Genomic DNA, 21,451 nt, shown 5'->3' on the forward strand with positions numbered 1-21,451 from the left:
GAAAGAATTGAAATGCATTTCGAACCACAAGAATCCAGTTAACACAAAACTGACTGGGGATAGGAAAACAAAAATGTGTCAGTCTGGCCCTTTTGCGAACCAGTTTATAACTACATCAAAATCAGTCAGTGTGAATGAATAATTTGATTCTCTGGGCGGAATTAAAATGAAAAATTTTATTTCTCTACATTCTTCTTCTGTCTGGGCATCAGTTCAACATGTACTCGAACCGTCTCTCCTACTCTTCGCGTCCGTTGTCTGCCAGTTTCAATAATTGTACGGTCGGTTTCTTTTTAGTCTAAGCATCGTGATAATTTTTTAGACTTTTGGCAATCCCGGTAGTTTCCCCTTTTTTTCCTTCTTTTTGTTGTGGGCTGAACCAGTTTTGTCGGGATACCTTCATTTGGTTATTTCTTCTCCTCTCCTAGTTTTGGATTTGTTTTTTTTTTTTATTATTGCATAAAAGAAAATGAAGAAGACGCTCTTTTTGTAGAATGAGGGCGATATAACATTTATTATTATATAAAAATGGCTGGCTGTGGGGCTGGCAGGTATGTATAGTATATATAAGAGTATAAAATAGGGGGAAATAAGGTCACACACATTCCACACACATACACACAACCAAAAGACAAAAATAATTTTTAATTTTTTGTTTTTTTGTTTTTTTTTTTCGTAATGATGACGCGCCGGGGCACGATTTGTAATAAGGTAGAGGTCCACTTTCTTCTTCAACTTTTTTTTTGAAATTTTCTTTTATTTTTTTAAGCTGCTCAATTAATTTCCAACCCTTTCAATCTCACACTCCAGCCAAACACAAGAATTCAGGTTAATTAACTTTGATAAGAAAATAGTATAGGACACACACACACACACAAATAGTTGACAAATAATTTTTATACAAATTATCGTGACATTTTTATTTTTTAAAATATGTTGTTTTGTTGTTTAGCAAAAAATAATCAAAAATTCGGGAAATTGGTGTTTTTAGACCATGTGAGAGACGGCCCGGAATCCGTACTCGTCTTCGTGTAGGTGGTGGTGGGCCGAGCTGCGGTGGAGTGACGAACTGTTGGGTGCTGGCGCCGCCGGATGAAAGGCTTGCGGTTTGATAACGGGTGGATGGTTGACCGGCGGATGAGATTGCGGATGCTGAGGGTGGCTGCCGAATGTGTAGACATTGGAACGGGCAATGTCCGTGTGGTGGCTGTTGAGTTTGTTGGCCATCTGAGACGTCCAGTGACTTGAAGAGGAGCACGACGAGCTCAATGAGGAGCAACTGTTCGTCGTGTTGTTGCGGATCAGCTGATTGTTCCGGTCCCTGCGCAGAGGTTTGATGACGTTCAGCCAAGGTTTCACCGAACTGCTCAGGCACGAGCCCACCGTCGTCGGGTTGGGGGGCCTGGACGGCCTGGCCGGCAAAGGTGGCGGGCAGCAATTGGACTCGTTTTTCTCGTTGGAATTGAGCGCCAAATTCGAACCGATCGAGGTTTTAGACGAGCCGAGATCGTAGATGATTTCCTCGTACAGATGGTAATCGGCTCCCGTCAAGTCGCCGGAATCGACCGAGCTGGGCGGAGACGGAGGGATCATCGGCACTTGGGTCGGCGTGGGCAATTTGCGTCTGCCACGACGAGCCACCCGAGGCGGAGTCGCTGGCGCTGGCGTCGTAGTGGCCACAGAAAGCGAAATCCTAGTGGGTTTCGGTGGCACTACCGGTCCGCTGCTACCAACAACAGATGATGATGATGATGGGGCCGGCACCACTTCCAAGTCGGTTCCAGCATCGACAGACTCAATGGAATGTTGTTGTTGCTGCTGTTGTTGTTGCTGGCGCTGAAGATCTTCAATGATTTCCAACATGCAATGAGCCACCCGGGAGAAACGAGTGGCGCCATCCTGTTGCTGGATCTTATCCTCCTTCAGTTCCGTTTTAGACAGACCTGCAATCATAAAGACATAAAAGGAAAAAAAAAAACAATAAAACACACTGGAAAAAAAAATAATTACACACGAAAAAACATTTGATGAAAGTGAATAAAATCGACGGAATAATAAAAAGCCCGTTTTAAAAGAAAAAAAGAAAGGGGTTAAAAGGGTCATTCGAAATCTTGAACCCAAAAAATGGAAAGAAAGGAGGAAAGATAGCCATCGTTAGTTTCCAGCAGAGCGACGACATTTCAGTTTCTTTCTTTTTTAACGTTGGAGAGAGAAAGAGAAAAACATTAGTCTTTTTGTTCCGGTCAAAAAGCTTCTTGCGTCTCTCGTGTCCCGTGGCGGCAAGCCACAGAAAATAATAGATAACGCGCGTCCATATGGAGGGGGGAGAAGAACAAGAAATCCTAGGGGTTCTCTCTAGACGTAAAAGGGAAAATTTTTCCCTATTTGATATTATATCAATCTGTAAGGGGGAAAAAGGTCCATCTCAGTTTTAAAAATGAAAAGAAAACCTAAATGAACATTTTTGGTTAAATTTCTATTTCAGAAGAAAAGCCCTAGCTCGTCTTTTTGATTCAATTCAATTCAAAAAATGTTGAAATAAGAAACCAGGAGTATATAATACGGCCGCCCCAATAAATCCGCCAGGATCTTACTACTTGAAACGATGCCCTCTGGTACCGCAACGCGGGTCACTTTCGCCCGTTAAAGAAACGAATTTTATTTATTTTATTTTCCTTTAGAACTTGAGAAAAACTAGACAAAAGAAGTGTCAGACATATTTTTCTACAGTTATTACGTTTCAACCATATCTAGCGCCCATATGTCGAGGGGGAATTGTTTTGTTAAAAATCGCCCCGGGGTAAATACGTCGCCCGGATGCTGAAAAATATAATAAAAACATTTTTCAATTTTCCCGTTTCTTATTTTTGTTTTCTGTCTGTTACATCTGTCGTGTGTCTACCTTCTTTTTTTTTTTCTTTTTTCACCTGTTATATTGCCCTGACTGCCCGCCATCCGGTCATCATCTTGACTGAGTCTGCCCAATCCGCACAACAACAACAAATTCGATTCAAAATTTGGTTTACCTCGATCGGATGAATGGTTGTCGTCGTCGGTATTCCCGACGCTGTCGCCCAACTGGTGATCCGATTCCGCCGGAGAGGATGACTTATTTGCTCCTCCGCCGGATGATGAAGGAAGATCCCGGTCGATAAGCTCTTTGGTCCGCGTGTCGTAACGTTCGATGGCCGTCAAAAGCGTCTGGCGCAACGACGTCAAATGGTCAAGATCCAGCGGAGCCGTGCAGTGATTGGATCCTTCCGGGTGGCTGCCGGATGTCGAACCCACCAAAGCGGGTGCGGCCGGAAGAGTGCGGCGGGGTTTGGGCAGGACCGGCGGTGGCCGAGCGCTGATGTAATTACTGGCGTCCTGCGCCAGGATCAAACAGTCGGGAGTCGGACAGGAGCTCTTGTATCCGGAATCGACGGAATTGGATCCGGCGTAAAGTGCTCCGGATGCGGGACCGTCGACGGCGTCGTCCGAGTCGCACAAATCGCCAATGACGCTAATGGTGTCCAAAAGCGGATTCAATCCTTTGCTGCCGGATCGGCTTCCGTAGACGCCCTGTCGGGCCAATCCCATCATTTTGGGCACTTCCATTTCACTGTCGGACTCTGAATCACTGGCGAAACTGGTCGTCGATGATCCGATCGTGTTCATCTTCCTCCTACCGCAGTTGGGCGACGGGGAGTAGCGTCGGTGGCGGCGTCGGCGTCGATGGATGGGCGAGTGTCGCAGCTGCTGCGACCGATGAATGCTGAAGGCCGCTCTTCTCTCTTCAGTTGCGACTGGCCAATTGAAACGGTCGACCACTTGCTCAAATTGTCCGTACATCAACCATATTTGCTGCGTGAAATTGTCTCCCTGTGACGATAATTCCACCTGGAAAAAAATAAAAATAAATAAATAAATTTTTGAAAAACATCTGCCGATACACGAAAAACTGGTTCGGACCAAATGAAAGAAAATAACCGGTCGGGAAATCTTTTAAGACGAAAATAAAAATAAATGTTTTGGTTGTATCCCTAAAGGTCTTTGGACTCTCCGGGGCATATTATAGCCATGCACCGAGATAATTCACGAAAATATTTAAAAAATAAAAATTACTTATATATACTAAAATAAGAAGGTGAAATGACAAGCTCAAACCACAAGTCTGTGCGTTGCCGAATGAAACAATCTGTGAAATCGTCCCAATTTAATTTCTACATTTACCAAAAAATAAAAAAATAAATTCAAAAATCAAAGTCTGGAAATTGGCCAAAGTTTAAAAAACGAGAAAAAGAGACGAGAAAATCCCGATTCTTCTTCTGGAGACGTATCAGAATCAGATATACCGGTTACAAACAACTTTGGTTTGTTTTTTTTTTTTTTTGTTTCCCTGTGTGGTGGATATTTTTATATGTACATGTTACTACTCTATTCGGTTTTCTATTTTCTCTCTTCTCGGCGCGCGCGCTGGGGGGAGCGTGCAAAATTTACAAATTCCCAAAAATGAAAACTCTTTTTGGGGGCGATGAGGAAACGCGACAAGAGATTGGGCACATTGATCACCGCCGATTCTCTCATACCAAACAACCAAGACCTCAGTGTGAGTACTCTGTGTGTGTGTGTGTATAAAAATAACGTTTGACGTGACAGTTGCTTCGGTACTATTCCATTACACGCAGCGGTAACGCTGTAAACAATCGCCAACTTTTGATTTATAATGGCATTTCGTTCAGGATAAACAAAAAGTTCATGTCTATACCCAACGACCGTTTCGTGATTTCAGGGTGGGCTCCATAAAAAAACCAAACCAGCAAACACATAACCGAAACAACAACCAAAAAATGAGGTCCGTTCCCGTTTTGAAAAATAAAATAAAATTAGAACTATCGAATTTATCGATCGATTCTTTTAAAAAAATTTTCGCGCATAAGGAATAGAGTTTGTGTCCTACTTTCGAAAAACATTCGTCCGGTTTAACCTTATCTAACAAAATATTCGTGATTAAACATTTTTTAAAATGTTCGTGTAGTTTACCGGAAGGAATAGATTTTTATTTTATTTTGAAGGAACGTTTAAAATTCTTGGTCGGCAGATTTGTCACCGGTTCAAATGTCGTAAAATAAAAGTTTCATTTCGATCGTAAAAATTTAAAAGACGATGACAATTCCAGAAATAGAAAGGTAAGAAAAAAAAATGTTTCGGCTTCGCACCTTTTTCGGTATACACACACACACACACACCTAGCCGGAATCCGGAAGCTTTAGCCCTCCCCAAAGAAGAAGAAGAAGAAGAGATAACACTAAAAGAAGAAGAAGATGGTACGTGTCTTTTTATTCCTTTTACCTTTAGAGAGAGAGAGAAAATTGAAATGTTTTATGACAGAGCTCTGTGTGTCTGTCGCTATAATAATCCGCTAGAATGGATGGCGGCCCGGATGATGGTGTCCAAAAAATGGTAGAAGGTCGTAAAAGAAATGGAGGGGCGCACAAGACACTGACACACACACACGGAATTATTTGAGAATTTCACTTTTTCTTTTCTATCTATTTTTTGGTAGAGTCTTTGAAGCACACGTCTTGATTCGTGCACGTTCGACGAGCAACTGGTTTATGTTGGGAACTACCAAGGGCCGTGCGCCCGTGTGTCCGAAAAGACAAGCGCCGGTTCTTTTGCCGCCAGAGGGCGCGTACCTCCACAGTGGGCGGAGACAAAGCGCTTTTCATCCCCTTTTCTTCCTTCCAAAAAACTAAAATTTTCTTTTCTTACCTTTCTCCCCCATTCCTCTATAAATGCTAGGGGAGGGGGAGCCAATCTGAAATTTCCAAAATTTCAATGGCCTTTTTAAAGAACTTTACCGTCTTACTTTTCATCCCCCCAAAAAACGTAATAATTCTCCAATAAAAATTGAAACTTACAAAAATTGCAATCAGATCTGCTGGCGAGAGTAAAGAAGAAGAAAAATAAATAAGTAGCCAAAAGGGAATGAACGCACGAAAACAAAAATTTTTTTTAAAAAAGAAAAAGGAAGAAAAAAATGAATAATTCAACAGATGTCTGTGTGGATGATGATCACACGGTATCCAGTGATACATTTCCCTCTCTTGCCCATCTCTTTTTGTGGTGGAGGATAGTGTTTTTTGGGGTTGGTCTTGTGAACAAAAAAATATATATATATATAAAAATCTCGGGAAGATGGATACACGCTGCGGGCTGGACGATGATGACACGCAACCGTCAGAAATATTTTTTTTTTCTTTTTATTTTTCCCAAAAAGATTTTCGACGATTGTTGCACGTGCTCTTACGAAAATTGAACTCTTCCCCCCCCCCCTACTCACTCTTTTTTGAAAAAAATAAAATAATTTTATTTCTTTTCCTCAACTTCAATTTCTCAGAGCAGCGGGAGACCCTCACAACTTGGATAACGAGGGTTAAAAGGGATCTTAATAGACACTGCTAATTGGCTATCAGTTGATTTATATTTAAAGCGGCATCGATTGTCCAATTTTTAAGACATCACATTTCCCCCATTTTCCCACACAATTTTTCCCCTCTTTTATTAGTAGAAAAAGATGATCAATTTATTTTTAATTTGGGTTCTATCTCTAAACGGTTCGATATGTTTTTGTTTTTCTAAGCACCCCGGGGGATTGGATTAACTACCCCGGATTATAGAAAACCCAGCGGGTTAAGCTGTTTTATTTTTTTTTGTGGGGTAGTTTTTGACCCCCATCCACACTGATTAATTTATCCCATGAAAAATGATCGACTCTAATTAGAAAAAGCTTCATCTTACTGTGGAATGTTGGCTAAATACCCCCAGACAAATGTTTTAAAAGATACCAGACAGCAGCAGCAGAAGCAGCAGCAGATGGAATCTTAATTTTCCCTTGCGTTCGGATTAGTCCGGATGTGAATATTCGCCCGGACATGTTGGAGACGTGGAGCGTGTCGACAGAGAGTTAATCTTGTATCTCTCAAATAGACAGTACACACACATGAACTGAATGCTGCTGCACTACTGTGTGTAGTTTATAAAAGCCGGACAATAGTCGAGAAAACTGTACACGCTTGGTCAGTTTTCCATTCATTCATTCAACAAATAAAATTCTGTCTGAACTGTTATATGATTTTCTATCGAGAAAGAAGAGCCCCCCTCACACACAGGTCACAAGGAAAAATAATAAAAAAAGGTTTTTTTTTTTTTTCTTTTTCATTTTTGTGTGTATGTGATATTTTTACTATTTTACTCCCCGCTGTTTTTCACGGTTGATATATTTCCCCATTCTATTGTGTACAGTTCCCCCCTCGAGAAAAAAGTCTCCCTCCTCTCTCTTTCTTAATACACCTAAAACCGTGTGGTTATAAAGAAGAAAAAAGGTTCTTCTTCTTCTTCTTGGACTGTTGAAGAAGAAGAATGTGTCTGCTGTGGTGAAACACGTCTCCACTAGCCCCGACATGTTTCGTTTTGGGCCTTTTTTTCTTTTTCGATTCTCCAACATCTAGGCTGAATGATTTTTCTTGTTGTTGTTGTCGAACCCCCTTCTTTTTTTCTTTTTGATTGTAATAATTTCCTTTTCATAAAATTTGAAGGGTTCTTTTCCTTTGGCTGAGGTGGGTATACACAACTCTGTGGGGTGGATGTTATATATGCCTATCCATTGTAATATCACGTTTTGCGCTCTAGCGGATCATCATAATCGAAACGAACCCGCTGGAAATTCGAGTTAGTTGTTAACTCCCTTTCTGGATGTACTAAAAAATAAAAAAGTTGGAAAAAACCAGCGATGCGGATGGAGTGAAAAATCGCATCCATCGTCCCTTATAGAGCTGCAACCCTTTTTTAAATTTAATTATGTGAAGTACGTCGGTCCGCCTTCTCCGGTTCCATAAAGGACCGAAAACCTTGAAAACCCACCCACCATGATCGATTTAAAAGAAAGATTCACTTTCCGTCGATCGTATTATATAACCGGCTCACCGTAATATTCATCATCATCATCATCATCTTACCCCTATATTATTGGATAATGCAACATTTTTTTTTATATTATGGGACGTGCCCAGACAAAAATATAAAACCAAATGACGGTTATAATTTAGTTTTTTTAAGAGGTTCACATATTCAAACATTGCTAAGGTATATATATATATTGTAGACATATAACCCGCATGATTTTTATAAAGGTATCCCCACCCCCAAGAAGAAAAAAAAATTCAATTAATTTTTTTTTCCTTTCCTCTCAAAAGTGTATAAATCGATAGTTAAGACTGACATAAAAAAATATAAAAAAAAGCCTTTTAGTATTATATAGTCCGTGCTGGAGAAAAAGAATCAAATAAAAAAAAAAGAAATACTTTTTTTTTCAAAGTGTCAAAGAAAATCTGAGATGGGGGGCGCTAAAAGTTAAGAAAGAAAATCATAACAATAAAAAAATATTATAAGAATAGGGGGGAAAAAATCCCTTCAGTGTGTAGTACAATTTATATACTAGCTATTTTACCGGGCGACACCTGTGGTTCGGAAACCCACAGGGTCAACAGGGTCACACCCCGTCGACCAAAGACCATCAAACACGTATATATACAATATACATACATCCTATACATCCCAATAGGATCGGTAAAAAGATTTTCTTCAAAATCCTAGCAGGGGCGACTACAAATCGAATGGCATTAGCATCTCCCCCTCATCCGCAGCAGCACTTCTTCCTTTTTTTTGAACTTCCCAAATGGAAAGAAAAAAATAGAATGAATAGAAAAATAAAAAAAAGAGTTGAGGTGTCTGACAGATGAAACCCCCGGCCAGTAAATCGTCGTCACCATTTGGTTGAAGAAAAAATCCGAGTTGTGTGAATAGGAAAAAAAAAGTGTTGGAATAAATCCGAAAGAAAAGAAGAACTTAGGAGAAGAAAGAAAGCATTTGTTTATGTATATATACCATACACTTTTCTTTCTTTTTGTTGTTCGTTCGTTATTGTTTAGTTTCCAGCTGTGGGTTTATGTATAGCTAGTGTCGCCCAAAGACTTTCAGACGGTCTAAAGTATATAGAGAGAAATACATATTCATTATTCCGTTTTGTAAGTTGTCAAACATCACAAATTTCATTTTTTTTCCCCACTCCAATACAACAATAAAAGTGTGAAAATATGGTCAGAGAGATCGAACCATTCCGGATTGTTGAATCTTTCATCAGAGATTTATTTTAAGTTTCCGGTGCATATAGGACCTAACATACACACAAGGGTGTGGTCAAGAACTTTCGGTTGCACCCCGCTATATATATATAACGCTGGGCGTGTTTTGAACAATCAAAGTTGAATTTTTTCTTTTTTTAAATAAGAAAGAAAAAAAGAAAAAAAGGCGGAAGTGCCCCCGTGAAATTGAATCCAGTCGAATGGCCACAAGGAAAAAATAGATTTCGGCCGTTGGGGTTTTTTTTTTTCTTGTGCGGTCGCACGACAGACGGCCACAATATAACGAACAAAATGTTAAGGGTATATTATATATCTCCCCCCCCCCCTCTACATTTTTTTTATAGATGATTACCTGATGTGAACTGTACTGGATGTAATGCCGGGCTATGTTATATATACATTTTAAAAGAAAAAGGAACAAGAAGGGGATATTACACGATGGATGTGGGCTTCCATTTTGATACACCGGAAATGTCCGAACCGCAGGCAAACACGCGAGAAAATTTTAACTGATTTTTTTTTGTTTCTTTCTGGAATTTTTCAATCACGAAATAAAACCACGGAAAAATTGTTGGTTTCCCCCTGGACAAAATTGACACGCAACGACTCTTCGTGGAAAATCTAAATAAATAAAACATTTTTGAAGCGAAACAATCGGCGCCAAATTTAAACACCCCCGAAAAAGATAAAAAGAATGATTCGAATCAAACCGGACGGCCTCTCTCTTTCTCTCTGCTGGACATCATCTCAACCTTGGCTTAAAACCGTATCCAATTGCTTGGAGCACGTCTGGAAGTTTTGGTATCAGAATTGTAAAAACAAAAAACAATTCAATTGGACGAAGGGGGGAAGAAGAAAGAAGAAAAAAGAAGATCGTGCGGACTCGTTTTCACGCCTCGTTCTATTATTATACTATATCAGCAGCAGACTGGGGGCTGCCGGACGATGGATATATATATATATTCATGCCACATTGTTGTACAACATGTCCCGAGGTCCTATAACACAACAATTTAACGACGTCTAATTCAACAGAAAGACCCATCCAATTTTCAACCATTTTGAATTATTTTTTTTGTTTTTTGTTTTGTTTTGTTTTTTTCTGGGGCTGGATGGGTTTCCGGCCCATCCACCGGCCATTTAAGGCCAACAAGGAGGAGGAGAGATCCTATAAAAGAAAAAAGGGGGGCACCATAGTGTAACATGTAATACTACACAACATCTAACCCCTTTTTTGTTTTTCTTTTTTTGGGCTGAAAGGAAAAACGAAAGAAAATGAACGGCTGCCGTAATCTATTACGCAATATATGCAGCAGCAGCAGCAGCAGCACAGACATTGTTGTTGTTGTTATATTGCGCCCGGCAATTTTGAATCTCTCCCGGAGTGTCTAGAGAAATAATTCACGGTGAATTGTTCTTGTACAACAGCAAACAACAAGGGATGGTACGCACACAGGGAAGAACCTGTCACGGTCCAGCAGAGATAGTCTGCAGATATGGTGGAAGAATTATTATAGAAGATGGCCCGGAGCAAATCACGAGCCCTTTGGGCCTGGAAATTACGCAAAAGGACGACGAGAGAAATTACAACAAAAGAAAATCGAAACAAATAAAAAATGGGAAATCTTCCGAAACGAAATAAATTCGATTAAAACGAATTCGTTTTTTCAAAGCGAAAAAAAAAATTTCCGCTCAAATCATTTTGGGCGGGAAAAAAATGTTTGAATTCCCCCCCCCCCCAAAAGAAAAACGGGCGTCGCCCAGCACGCGATGTTGTAATAACGAAAAAAAACAAAACAAAAATATATGACTGTTACAGTCTACATAACGAATGGAATGTCAAAAAAAGAGAAAGAAAGAAGAAACTGCGATGCGAAATTTCTTTCTCCTTTTATTTTTAACACACATGAAAGAGTCTAGACTTTGGCCGGGCGTCTCGGATGACCGGGCTTGTGCCCACAGCACATTATTCAGCCGCAGAAAAATTCTCCAAACAATTTCACTTCCTTCATTCTTTTATTTTCTTTTTTCTTCCAAATATTACATTGGAATAACTCTTTCGCGTTCTTCATTAATGTACCAACTCAAAACATTTTTTTTTTTTTTTGTAAGAATTAAGTTCGATAGAAAGAAAAGTGGCCATAAATCAAATTCTATAGAAAGAAGAAGAACAGTCTTGTGTGTGTGTGTGTGTACCAGCAGACAAAGTAAACCTATTGTTTTGCATTTCTTAGCTGAGCTTTGCTTTCTCCTCCGTGTGGAATTAGATGGCCGGGGCGTTTTGGGTTTGTTGTTGTTTTTTAGGGCCAAAGTTCTTCTTCTTCTTTTTCGCTGGCTCCCAAGATGGCCGCCATACACGACCATCGAAATAATTTACGACCGTCTTCAACATTCTTTCACCAAAAAGAAAAGGCCCCAAAACGAACGAAACCTATAGCGAATCACAGCTCCGAGCGGAGAAAACAACGCGCGTTTTGTTTGTTTGTTCAACATCAACAACAAACACAATTTTTCCTTTGACTTGGATTATCAGTCAATGAATTCGCCAAAATTTTAAAAAGCGGCGCGAATTTTGAAAAAAAAAAAGAAAAAAAGAAAATTAATTTTCTCCCGACGTTAATGATGACTCGGTCGCAATCCGATCCGGTCGTCGGAAAGAAAAAGCGGAAAATAAACGGCCGCAGAGGGAGATAAGACACACACATACATCATCCGCTTTAATAATTCCGTAATAAGAGAAAACAAACAACCGAAAAAAAAAGCGAACGCGTGCGCTCCCGGAGAGAGAGAGAGAGAGAGAGTCTGCTGAAGAAGCACATGCTGTGACGGTTCAAGCTACGGGGGCCCGGAAGAAAAAAAAAAAATAAAGATTGTGGCCGCGGGAGTTTGTTGGTCTCACAGCGGGACGCCATATACTACACCCGCGCGCCGATCATTGATGGAATTTTCTTTTTTCTTTCTTATTAGTTCCGATAGATCGTCTGACCCTTTTTTGTGCCTTTTCCCTCATCTATACAAGATCAAATATTTGTGTGATGTTAATTGCTGTTTAACCTAAATACCTATCCAGGTGGTATAATAAACATTTTTCTTTTTCAGGTATTTTTTCGTTTTCTTTTTTCAAAAGCTGCCGGGAAATAGTTTCATATATATATATGTTTCCATTTATTTAAATGGCGTATGGCGTGTCGACTATTCAAAAATGCCCAACTCCCTTTTCTTTTTTTTTCAAAGTAGTTTTGGTTCGTCCATATAATAAGATCGTTCATTCTTGATAGACATCACTTTGTGTTATGTAGGTGAAACCCCGGCTACTAGGGATAGCTCGACAATAATAACACAACACGGACAATGTATCAAACATTTTCCAATGTTATAAGCTCCTTCTCTTTTTTACCTTTATTCTTTTTTTGTTGAAAATATAGGCGTGTCCCGCCCAATAATGCAAATGAGGTCGACTAAACGGGAAATGTTTCATTTCGCGAAAAAAATAAAAATAAAAAAAAATAATGTTAACCAGTCTAGCTAGATGAGTTCACTGCCCAGGTGGTCATAACGTACACAGGGCGTGTGTGTGATATCGATCTATCGGTGAATTAAAAAAATTAAGTCGAGCGAAAAATTTTAAAAAATAAAAAAGTAGAACGGAACGCGGGAAAGAAAAACAAAAAAAAAGTCCATCACGTAATCGACTATGTATAGCAGTTCAGCAGCACGTGTGTGTGTGTGTGAAAAGGTGATGGGTATACCGCAGAACACGGGCCAACACCTTGCCACTTACATACAGAGCCGGGCCGACCAGGAAAGAAAAATAAAAAGAAGACGAAAGAATGAAGAACAAAACAACATCTCTCGGCTAAATCTACCACATCCATCAACTGCTGGTGTGCACACTGTAATTAAGACCGGTGGTAATGATGAGAAATCTCATCAACCCAAAAGGAGGGAGAAGAGAACAGCAGAGTCTATTCTTTTCTCCACGCAAAAGGGGGGAGCCCTCGACATTTTTGTTTCGTTTCGAATCAAAAGAATCAAAGAAAATCTCATTTCTAAATCATCATCAGAATACTATGCGCTGCTGCTGCTGTGCTGTTCGGTTGCCACCATTGCGTTCGTGCTGATATGCGTGCGCCAAAGAAACAAACGGAACAACAAACCATTTTTTTGTTTTGTGTTTCTGCTGGCAAGATTTCAAAGAATGAAGAAACTCATTGCCGGGTCATCTGACAAAACAAGAATGTGTCAGCCAGTTTGAAAAATCGGGTGGGAAAAAAATAAAATAAAATAAAAGAAGAAGAAGAAGAAGAGATAATCTTCCTTGAGCTCTTCTCTCACGCTCTTACATATATATACAAGTACATCAAAGGGAGAGACAGTGCAGCAGTGGCGGGATGTATATGTACAGGAAGGAGAGAGGACAGGTAGAATGCAATAACTATAACTCCTATCTAACCTTATCCGCGGCGTACCTGAGGACCTCTTTAAGTTCCTATCAATCCCACAGCATTTTCTAAGTTTTTCTAATCACACACATACGTTGAAGGAAAGGAGAAAAAAAAGGATTTCCCCGAATCCTTTAAATTTTATGGCTAAACTGATAGCACGTCTGAGAGTTCAACGGAAAACATTTCCATCCGGATAAAAAAAAAAGCTTTAAGAGCTTTAATTCTTAAAAAAAAAAAATAATTTCTGTGGACTTACCATGTCGTGACGTAACCGGTGCAATAAATCGTCCATCGTGTGTCGAGTCCAATTTTTCTAAATAACAATCGAATTATTTGAATCAAAAGTCGAAAACACAAACATATATCTATATATAAAACTGACAGTTTCTTATATATTCCTATATAGACAAGAAAATAATAATGATGGCTAAGGATTTAGAGGGGGGATAGACTGAAATTGTCGATTCGATCACGCAGGGACTCCTGACATACGATTTTTTTTTTTTTGGGGGGGGGGGGGGGGGGGTGTCTGGTTTCCATTTGTAATTTCAGATGAGGAGGGCTCCTTTCTGGCTCCTGCCGTGTCGTTAAAAAGAGAGAAACATTCAAACAGGGACCCCGGAAAAAAACAAAAAAACATTTCCACCTGAAGATTTTTTTCGGGGGGAGGAAGAAACCTCTACCTCTATAATCTTATGCGATATAACCTTTCGTTTCCACCCCCACCGTCTTGGGTTGTTGTAACAACAACAACAACAACCCTCATATTCATTTTCTGTTTTTTCCTTAGAGAGAAAGAAAGAGAGAGAGTTGGATCATCTTTTATTATACAACGGACTGTTCAATTTGCATATGTAGGTAGAATATCCGCTCGAGGGTTTTTTGTTAAAGAAATGAAGGAGAGAGAAAAAAAAAGGAATTCTAGTGGCACTCTCGTCTGCTTTTGTGTGTGTGTGTGTGTCTCCCGACAGAAATCTACAATCACCACTTTTTACACACACACACACACACACACACACACAGTCGTACGTATATTACAATCTATATATGCGCACGTTTATAATCTCTTTCGGCTTTACACTCAAATGTCGGGAGAAGTTTGGATATGAGGCCGACGAAATTTTTTCACGACGCGGTTAAGTGCAGAGAAGATTTGAAATGTTTTATTTCTTCCACAAAAAGAAACTTTTTTTAATTTTTTAGTTTTCCTTTTTTAAAATTTCTATTCTATACAAGGGCATTACAGACTACTTACACCGAGGATTATCACTGGTGGTGCGTGGTGGTTGTTTTTTCAAAAAAAAAATTGGCCGGGGTTCTGAATTTTTTTTTGAAATTTTTGGCGCGGAAAAATTTCGAATTTTTTGGCGCGACATTCAAACGACACTGAGAAAGGTCAAGAGACGCGGACGGCCGGACGCTGGGAATTTTTGAACTTGGGATAAAAGGAAAAGAAGAATTGATTGAAGGCATCAGCCATTTCAGTCACGTCACTGCACGATAGTGGACCTATAAGTGTCCAGCATGGAACGCCAAACTCGTCGAAGATCTACACTTATATAAAGGTGATGGTTGGTGGGGAGGGAAACCAAACAGAAAGTAGTCGACTGCGTGTTATCGCACAGGCGATGAAAATGGGCAGCCAACAAGACACAAGAATCTGTGATGGAAGAGACTCTATTGCTGGCCCTTCTCTATTAGTCAGCCAGAGAGTCCGGCAACCGAAACCAAAAAATGTTCAGATATGAATGGGGAAATGGGGGCCAGCCCGGCACCGGCAATCGGGTCACCTGAATTTTTTTTCGTCAGGTTCCGTAGCGGATAGGACACACGCGGTGAATTGGTGTTCTTTTTTCTTTTTAAATTTTTATTCTCAAACCGCAATCACATGTTTTTCACGCTCTAATTATTCGAAATTCGGTGCATTAAAAAATAAAATTCAAATTCCTTTTTAAAAATAAAATTTCCAACTCACCGGAAAAAAACGATTTCAAAATGTTCTATAATCGATGGGTTGACACACTCACTGACACAAACATACACACACACACACACAGAGACGGAGGGGACGGTTGAAAAACACACACACAACGGAAAATGTATCGGAAAAAAATTGTATAAATTTTTGTTCGGGCTGGACAGAAGAATTTCCACGTGACCACGGGGCGCCTAACCAAAGGCGACTGGGGCCCGTCTAATACTCGGCCCATTCTCTCTCCCGTCCAGCTCTTTTTTTTTCCCCTCTCTATCTGCTGTGCGTGTGTGTGTGTATATAATGCTTATATGTTTGTATATATCCATGTGAACAAGAACTACATACGCAAAGCAGCTAGAGAAGAGACGCGCCTGCGCTTGGCCACCGCCCAGTTGGTTCAATTTCCTTCGGCTGGCCATTGCTGCGTCCCTTTTGGGGGCTCTTTTTTCTTTTTCTTTTTCATTCGTTGAACTGAGACGTTTGGTTCAATTGGTACGCGAAACGATCATAGATAGGAATGCGCTCCTTGCGCGACACATAAAACCGCTGTGACGCAATAGCGTTCGAACGGAAGAAGATGCGAAGCCCAAAAAAGGGGGTTCTCACGATTTTGAACGCGTGTTCAACGGCCGTTCGGTACTCTTACGTGTGTATATAGTTTGTGCGGTTAACGACGCGTAATAGATTGCCATTTCCTTATTCATTGCGAGGGGCAATGAAATCAAATCAAGAATAGAAATCAAATGGAAGAAGAAGAAGACAAAAAATAAAATAAGATAAAAGTTTTTAAAAAATAAAATACCAGATATGCAAATGAGCCGAGTGTAAGACGTCATTTCTCAAACTCCCACTTTTTTCTTGATCCAAAAGGGCCAAAAGATTCCAAAGACAAGAAGAGGAGGAAAAAAAATAAGAAAAGAAGAAGAAGGAGGTGGTTATATACCTGGTCCCTAGCTATATGTACGTGCTGCTGCCTCCCAATATTAACTTTGATTACAACTCGGAGCCACTTTTTCGGCCCTTCGGCCGCCAGCCACAGGTAACGCCTTGCACACCAAGACTCTTCTTCTTCTTCTTGAAATTTCCCAAAAGAAAATGAAACAACAATTTCAAAAGTTGAAATTCTTTTTAGTTTTTCAATCGGCGTATCAACCGGGAAATTCAAACGCCTTGACAACAACCTCATATACCTTCGCGGTAGCCCCCCCCCCCCGACACGGTGTGCAACAATCAGCCAGGTATAATAATTAAATGCAAATTCGTGTCACGACTTTCTTTTGTTAGATTGCGTCACTGAGTAGAGTAGTGGACGTCGGGGAAAATTATTTAGGCGGGATAATATCCGCGTTACCTACACCGCAGGATTCGTTTTTTTTTTTCTTTTTTCTTTTTTATTTAGTTGGTCACTAAAATAACAATGAGAACTTTTCAATGCGGAATATAAGAATCCGGCTCGGCTGGACCCCCTCCAATCTAATAGTCGAGACCAGTCCCATTATAAACACGTAAATAATTCGGGCAATAATCCGAATTATTAATTATTCAAAAAAGAAAAAGAAAAAGTTAATAACAATAAAAAGAATAAAAGGGAAAACCAGTGATTATATAATGTTAACATCATTAAAATTCGAAATGAAATCGAGTACGTATATCTAGAAAATAATTTAAAAAAGAAAAAAAAGGAGCTTTTCAGTATCCCCCCAATCACTTGCTGCCTATTATATTCCGGCGTCCGCTGTTTCTGGCTGCTGCTTCTTTTACTTTTTCCTTCCATGATGAACAATCCGGTTGATTGTGATTGATCGAGAGGATTCAGTAGTAAAACTTTGGTGGTTAGATATACAGAGAGTGTGTGTGGGGGGGGGGGGGGGAATATACTGGCTGCCGTACGCTGAGGTACGCTAGTGAGCAGTCGATCAAAATGATTCATCAAGCGCAACAGGGAAGAAGAAGAAGAAGAAAAAACCGGATTCCAGTTCTTTTTCAGTTTTTTTTTCCTTTTTTGTTTTACCTTAATTAGATGTTACATCCGTAATCACTCCCTATATACTGTCAAGGTCAACGACATGACGCATTACGTGTCTCTCCTTTTGTCTAATCAGCAGAAAAAATGTACAACTCGTGCCACGTTTTTCAATGTCAACCCCACCCGAAATTTAATTTCAGACAATTCAAAAAACAAAACAAAAAAAACAATGACGAAATTCAATCGGAAATCGATGAATCATATTTAAAGAAAAAAAATTGCGTTGATAGCCGCGACCGTGAATATTTATACACGCGAGACGGAATAGAAAAAAAAAGAAAAAATCTCACAACACGATATGATTACATTTCGGGAGAGGATTTATTTCCCGATCTACAAGAAGATGATGATGACCGCGGGGGATTTCAAAGTTCCGTAAGGCACGAATGTTAACAATGGCCTTGGGAATTGAATGGTAATGGGAGAGGCCGTCAGCTCAAGGAGCAGACAAACCCCATAAGCCGATGGGCTTAACAACAATGTAATTTAACAACAACAGCCCGAAAGCCATACAACAAGGCTCTTCCCCTCCCCCCCCCCCCCCCAATCTAAAAAAAGAAAACAAAAATCCGAGATAATAATCGGGAAGGAGAGAATAACACACAGTGAGCAGCAATATAATGCGTAATAATAAGTACACACGGGGATATGGATAGATTTATTTCGGGGTTTTTATTTTTTTTACATCTTTTTTTTTTCTCTCCGATTCACGCTCATCGCTCACGGGCTAGAACGCCATCTAATGCTTCACGGATGAATCACGCATCAATTAAAAGATCGAAATTTATAATAATCAAGCGCGCTCACCCCCCTTTTTTTGGTCATTCTTATTTCAAAAATCGCGCCGAATTCGGGACGGCACTAAAAACAATTCACGAAAGGTCCGGTTTGGCCCGGCTTTTATTTATTGTTTTTGTTTTTTTTCCATTAGCGGCGGCATATTGTTGATTCAAAAAGTTGAGGGGGAAGAATAAAAGAAAGAAGAAACCGGTTGTTGCAAGGCTAAATAACGGGGGAGTATTGCAAATAAAAGGGCCCCTGCCATCCGCAGAGCAATTAATCATGACCGTTCAACTCCCGGCACTGCTGGGGTGGTCTTGTATGCAGCGGATAAGAATATACATGCACAAGTTAAGAGATGTATATTCGTAAAGTTCGAGTTGTCTGAAATAGAGCTGAACGGGGAAACTCTATAAATACACACTCGCGTAGTCAAAAAGGTTTATTTTAAATTATTATTTAGCCCACAAAAAGTGTTCCAGTCGTTTTTTTTTTGGTTGGTTTTAAAAGGAGACTAAATGGTTTTGTGTTGATTATTTCACGGCCATGTAGGATAATAAAGATGGTTGTCCTTTCGGTCTAGTTGCACGGTCTACTGGTTTTCCAATCTCATTTGAAGTTTTGACTCTCTCGTCGTTGCTGCTGCTGGTTTCCCTAAAGACACACCGAAAAATGTCCTATCTACTACCTGAGACTCTGGAATTCCTGTTTAACTATTTAACGAGGTGGTGCCGGTGTGGCGGCAAGGTCCCTCTTGGTCAAAAAATTGTCTGATTGTTGCACTTTGCTTCAAGTGTGTTAAAAGTTGAAATATTTCCGAATGTGATGGTTTTCTAGCCAAAGAAAAAAGTTGTGAGCTACAAAACAAAACAAGCCTGATCTGCAGTCGTTCGACAAATGAGATTTTCAGTGAAACCTTACTCAGAAAAAAAAACGGAGAGAGAAAACAGTTGCAGTCAACAGCCTAGCTCAGGAATAAACATACCCCGTGACTACGATTTACAATTAACGCCACCAAAAATTGTCAAAAAGGAAGAATAGAGATCAATTTTGTCCTACCTTTGTACCTGGGAAATACAGCCAGGCATCTACGTCAGTTGCTCCATCCATCCGCTGGAAGAGTTAAATGACACCAGCAGACGGGATAGGGTAGAAAGGATGTCCTCGTGAATACACCCACATTCACATGAGCGTACACGAGGACAGATCCGTCACTCGATTGAAAATGCATTCGATTGCATTCCAATGCAATGGGATGCTGTTTATCTAAATAAAAAAATAGAAAATGGTTTACGAAAAAAATATTGAGAGAAACAACAAAGGTTGTCAGGAAAAGTTGAAAATGAGACACCGGGAAAAACCCTAATTGGTAATAAATGGGAGAATTAAAGTTTTACATTTAATACACTGCATTGATGCAGGTAATGCAGCAATAAGATATCTAGTAGGTCACAAGTCAATTAAAGTAAGGGAAATCATTACCCAAGCCCAAGCGATTATCCTGAGATTGTTGCTGGTGATAGGTTAACACGTACCTGCACAAGAAAAACTTGCATAGTGGGTGGTTATGATGGCTCGCTCTTGCCTCAAATCTGCCAAAAAAAAGAAAAAAGGTTACATGCAGTACAACTACCATGCATCGACAGGGCAATCACGTGGTAAATGCTAGTCACAGAAAGTAACATTTCACAAATTTGGAACAACACTTCTACAGCTCCCACGATCATTCTATTTGTATTTATAGTTTTATTTACCCGCTATACAGCATGGAGTATGACGGTTATCAAAAAGAAATAAATCTATAACAATATAAATCTTGGACTTTGTCTCTGACTTTTTTCGTTTTCGCAATTTTTAACTAGACGAAAGCAGACGACACTGTGGCCCAATTTTCTTCTAATCAGCAGCATTCAGCATATGATCGATCTCGATTTCGTACGGATAATACGATATCGATTATCGATAGAAATGATAAAAAATCAAACTCAGGACAGTTCCAATAATAAAAATTTGACCGACAACCCGCCAAATACAAATAAACAGCATTCAAAAGTTTTATTTCTAAATTCCGCGAAATGCAACTCGACAAAGAAACACAATAAACGTTGAGTAACATGGAGAATAACTTGATTTAGAATATTAGAACAATTGCTTCGAAAATGATTCTATGTCGAGGGGAAAGAGTGTTTCGTGTGGGACTGAAAAATCACGGCGAATCGCCCGTCTTATTTCTCATGGCAGTCAATCTCAGCCAAATCGGAATGAAAGTCGAAAGTGTCATGTACGGAATACAAGAGAATGACATTGGCGCAGATGAGCGACGGTGGGAAATGAAGAATGAGTACATCGGCAACGAAGGAAGTTTGCAGCTTTTCACCATGAAACTTGACGACAAAATCACTGGCGACGTCACATTTGTGTTTCGAATTTGCGTTGAAGGAAGCGTGCCCGGCTATTCTTACCAGCTGTCCGATCGCCTGGCCAAGGATCAATTGTGGGCCGGCCGCTGCTGTGAAAAGTCAAAATTCGGTCGACGTGGAATTCCTAGTTACTAACGGATATCAGTCGATTTGTCAGTGGATTCGTAGGAAATAATGATAAAAATATTTGAATGAACCCTAACAAAAGGGAAGGTGTTTGGAGTGGTAACTGACTTGAGGTCACGTTCTTACTTCATTGGCTGCCTACTGGGCCTTAATTCGACCGTCTAGTGTTACCGAGTGAACGGCAACCGTCGACTATCGTCAGGGGCTAAGCGTAAGACTGACGGACACAACTTCAGATTGTGACCAGCAAGTCGAGAGACCGGGGTTTGATGGGGTTACGATCCTTATGATAGACGTCCTTTATAGCAACAGGGCGTCTAATAGATCGGGAGGTGAGTTTAGAAGTGAGCTTTATATATTGAATCATCGTTCACTATTGACCCGTATATTATATTATTATTTATTGAAGACCGTATATTGATGAAGAGCATTCATATCATTCAAGACACACATCATATACACAATTACAGTGGGAGCATTACACAATTTGG

At 40.0% G+C, this 21,451-nt stretch overlaps 1 protein-coding gene across 4 annotated transcripts; it reads right to left on the reverse strand.

Annotated features, from left to right (window-relative positions):
- Positions 1-495: 495 nt before the first annotated feature.
- On the reverse strand, positions 496-20,305 carry LOC124189946. Of its 4 annotated transcripts, XM_046582456.1 has the most exons (6): positions 20,169-20,305; positions 19,897-20,006; positions 19,474-19,680; positions 13,890-13,946; positions 3,027-3,882; positions 496-1,943 (listed from the first exon to the last, which is right to left on the reverse strand). In XM_046582456.1, exons 3-6 carry the CDS (start codon positions 19,522-19,524, stop codon positions 988-990), a joined length of 1,920 nt encoding a protein of 639 aa, XP_046438412.1. In that variant the 5' UTR covers positions 19,525-19,680; positions 19,897-20,006; positions 20,169-20,305; the 3' UTR covers positions 496-987. The 4 variants fall into 4 exon arrangements, with proteins under 4 accessions (XP_046438412.1, XP_046438414.1, XP_046438415.1 ...); XM_046582458.1 differs by lacking the exon at positions 13,890-13,946; XM_046582459.1 differs by lacking the exons at positions 19,474-19,680; positions 19,897-20,006; positions 20,169-20,305 and adding an exon at positions 15,609-15,855.
- Positions 20,306-21,451: the final 1,146 nt, after the last annotated feature.

This window comes from Daphnia pulex, chromosome 3 (genome assembly GCF_021134715.1).
Source record: "Daphnia pulex isolate KAP4 chromosome 3, ASM2113471v1".
Taxonomy (NCBI): domain Eukaryota; kingdom Metazoa; phylum Arthropoda; class Branchiopoda; order Diplostraca; family Daphniidae; genus Daphnia; species Daphnia pulex.

Bases quoted from the DNA above. Each gene is read 5' to 3' on its own strand.
- LOC124189946 (XM_046582456.1), bottom strand. From the start codon at position 19,524: ATGGATGGAGCAACTGACGTAGATGCCTGGCTGTATTTCCCAGGTACA. The intron at 13,947-19,473 runs GTAGGACAAAAT...ATTGTTATTTAG, and splicing joins TGTATTTCCCAGGTACAAAG to AAAAATTGGACTCGACACAC. The intron at 1,944-3,026 runs GTAAACCAAATT...TTATGATTGCAG, and splicing joins CAACCATTCATCCGATCGAG to GTCTGTCTAAAACGGAACTG.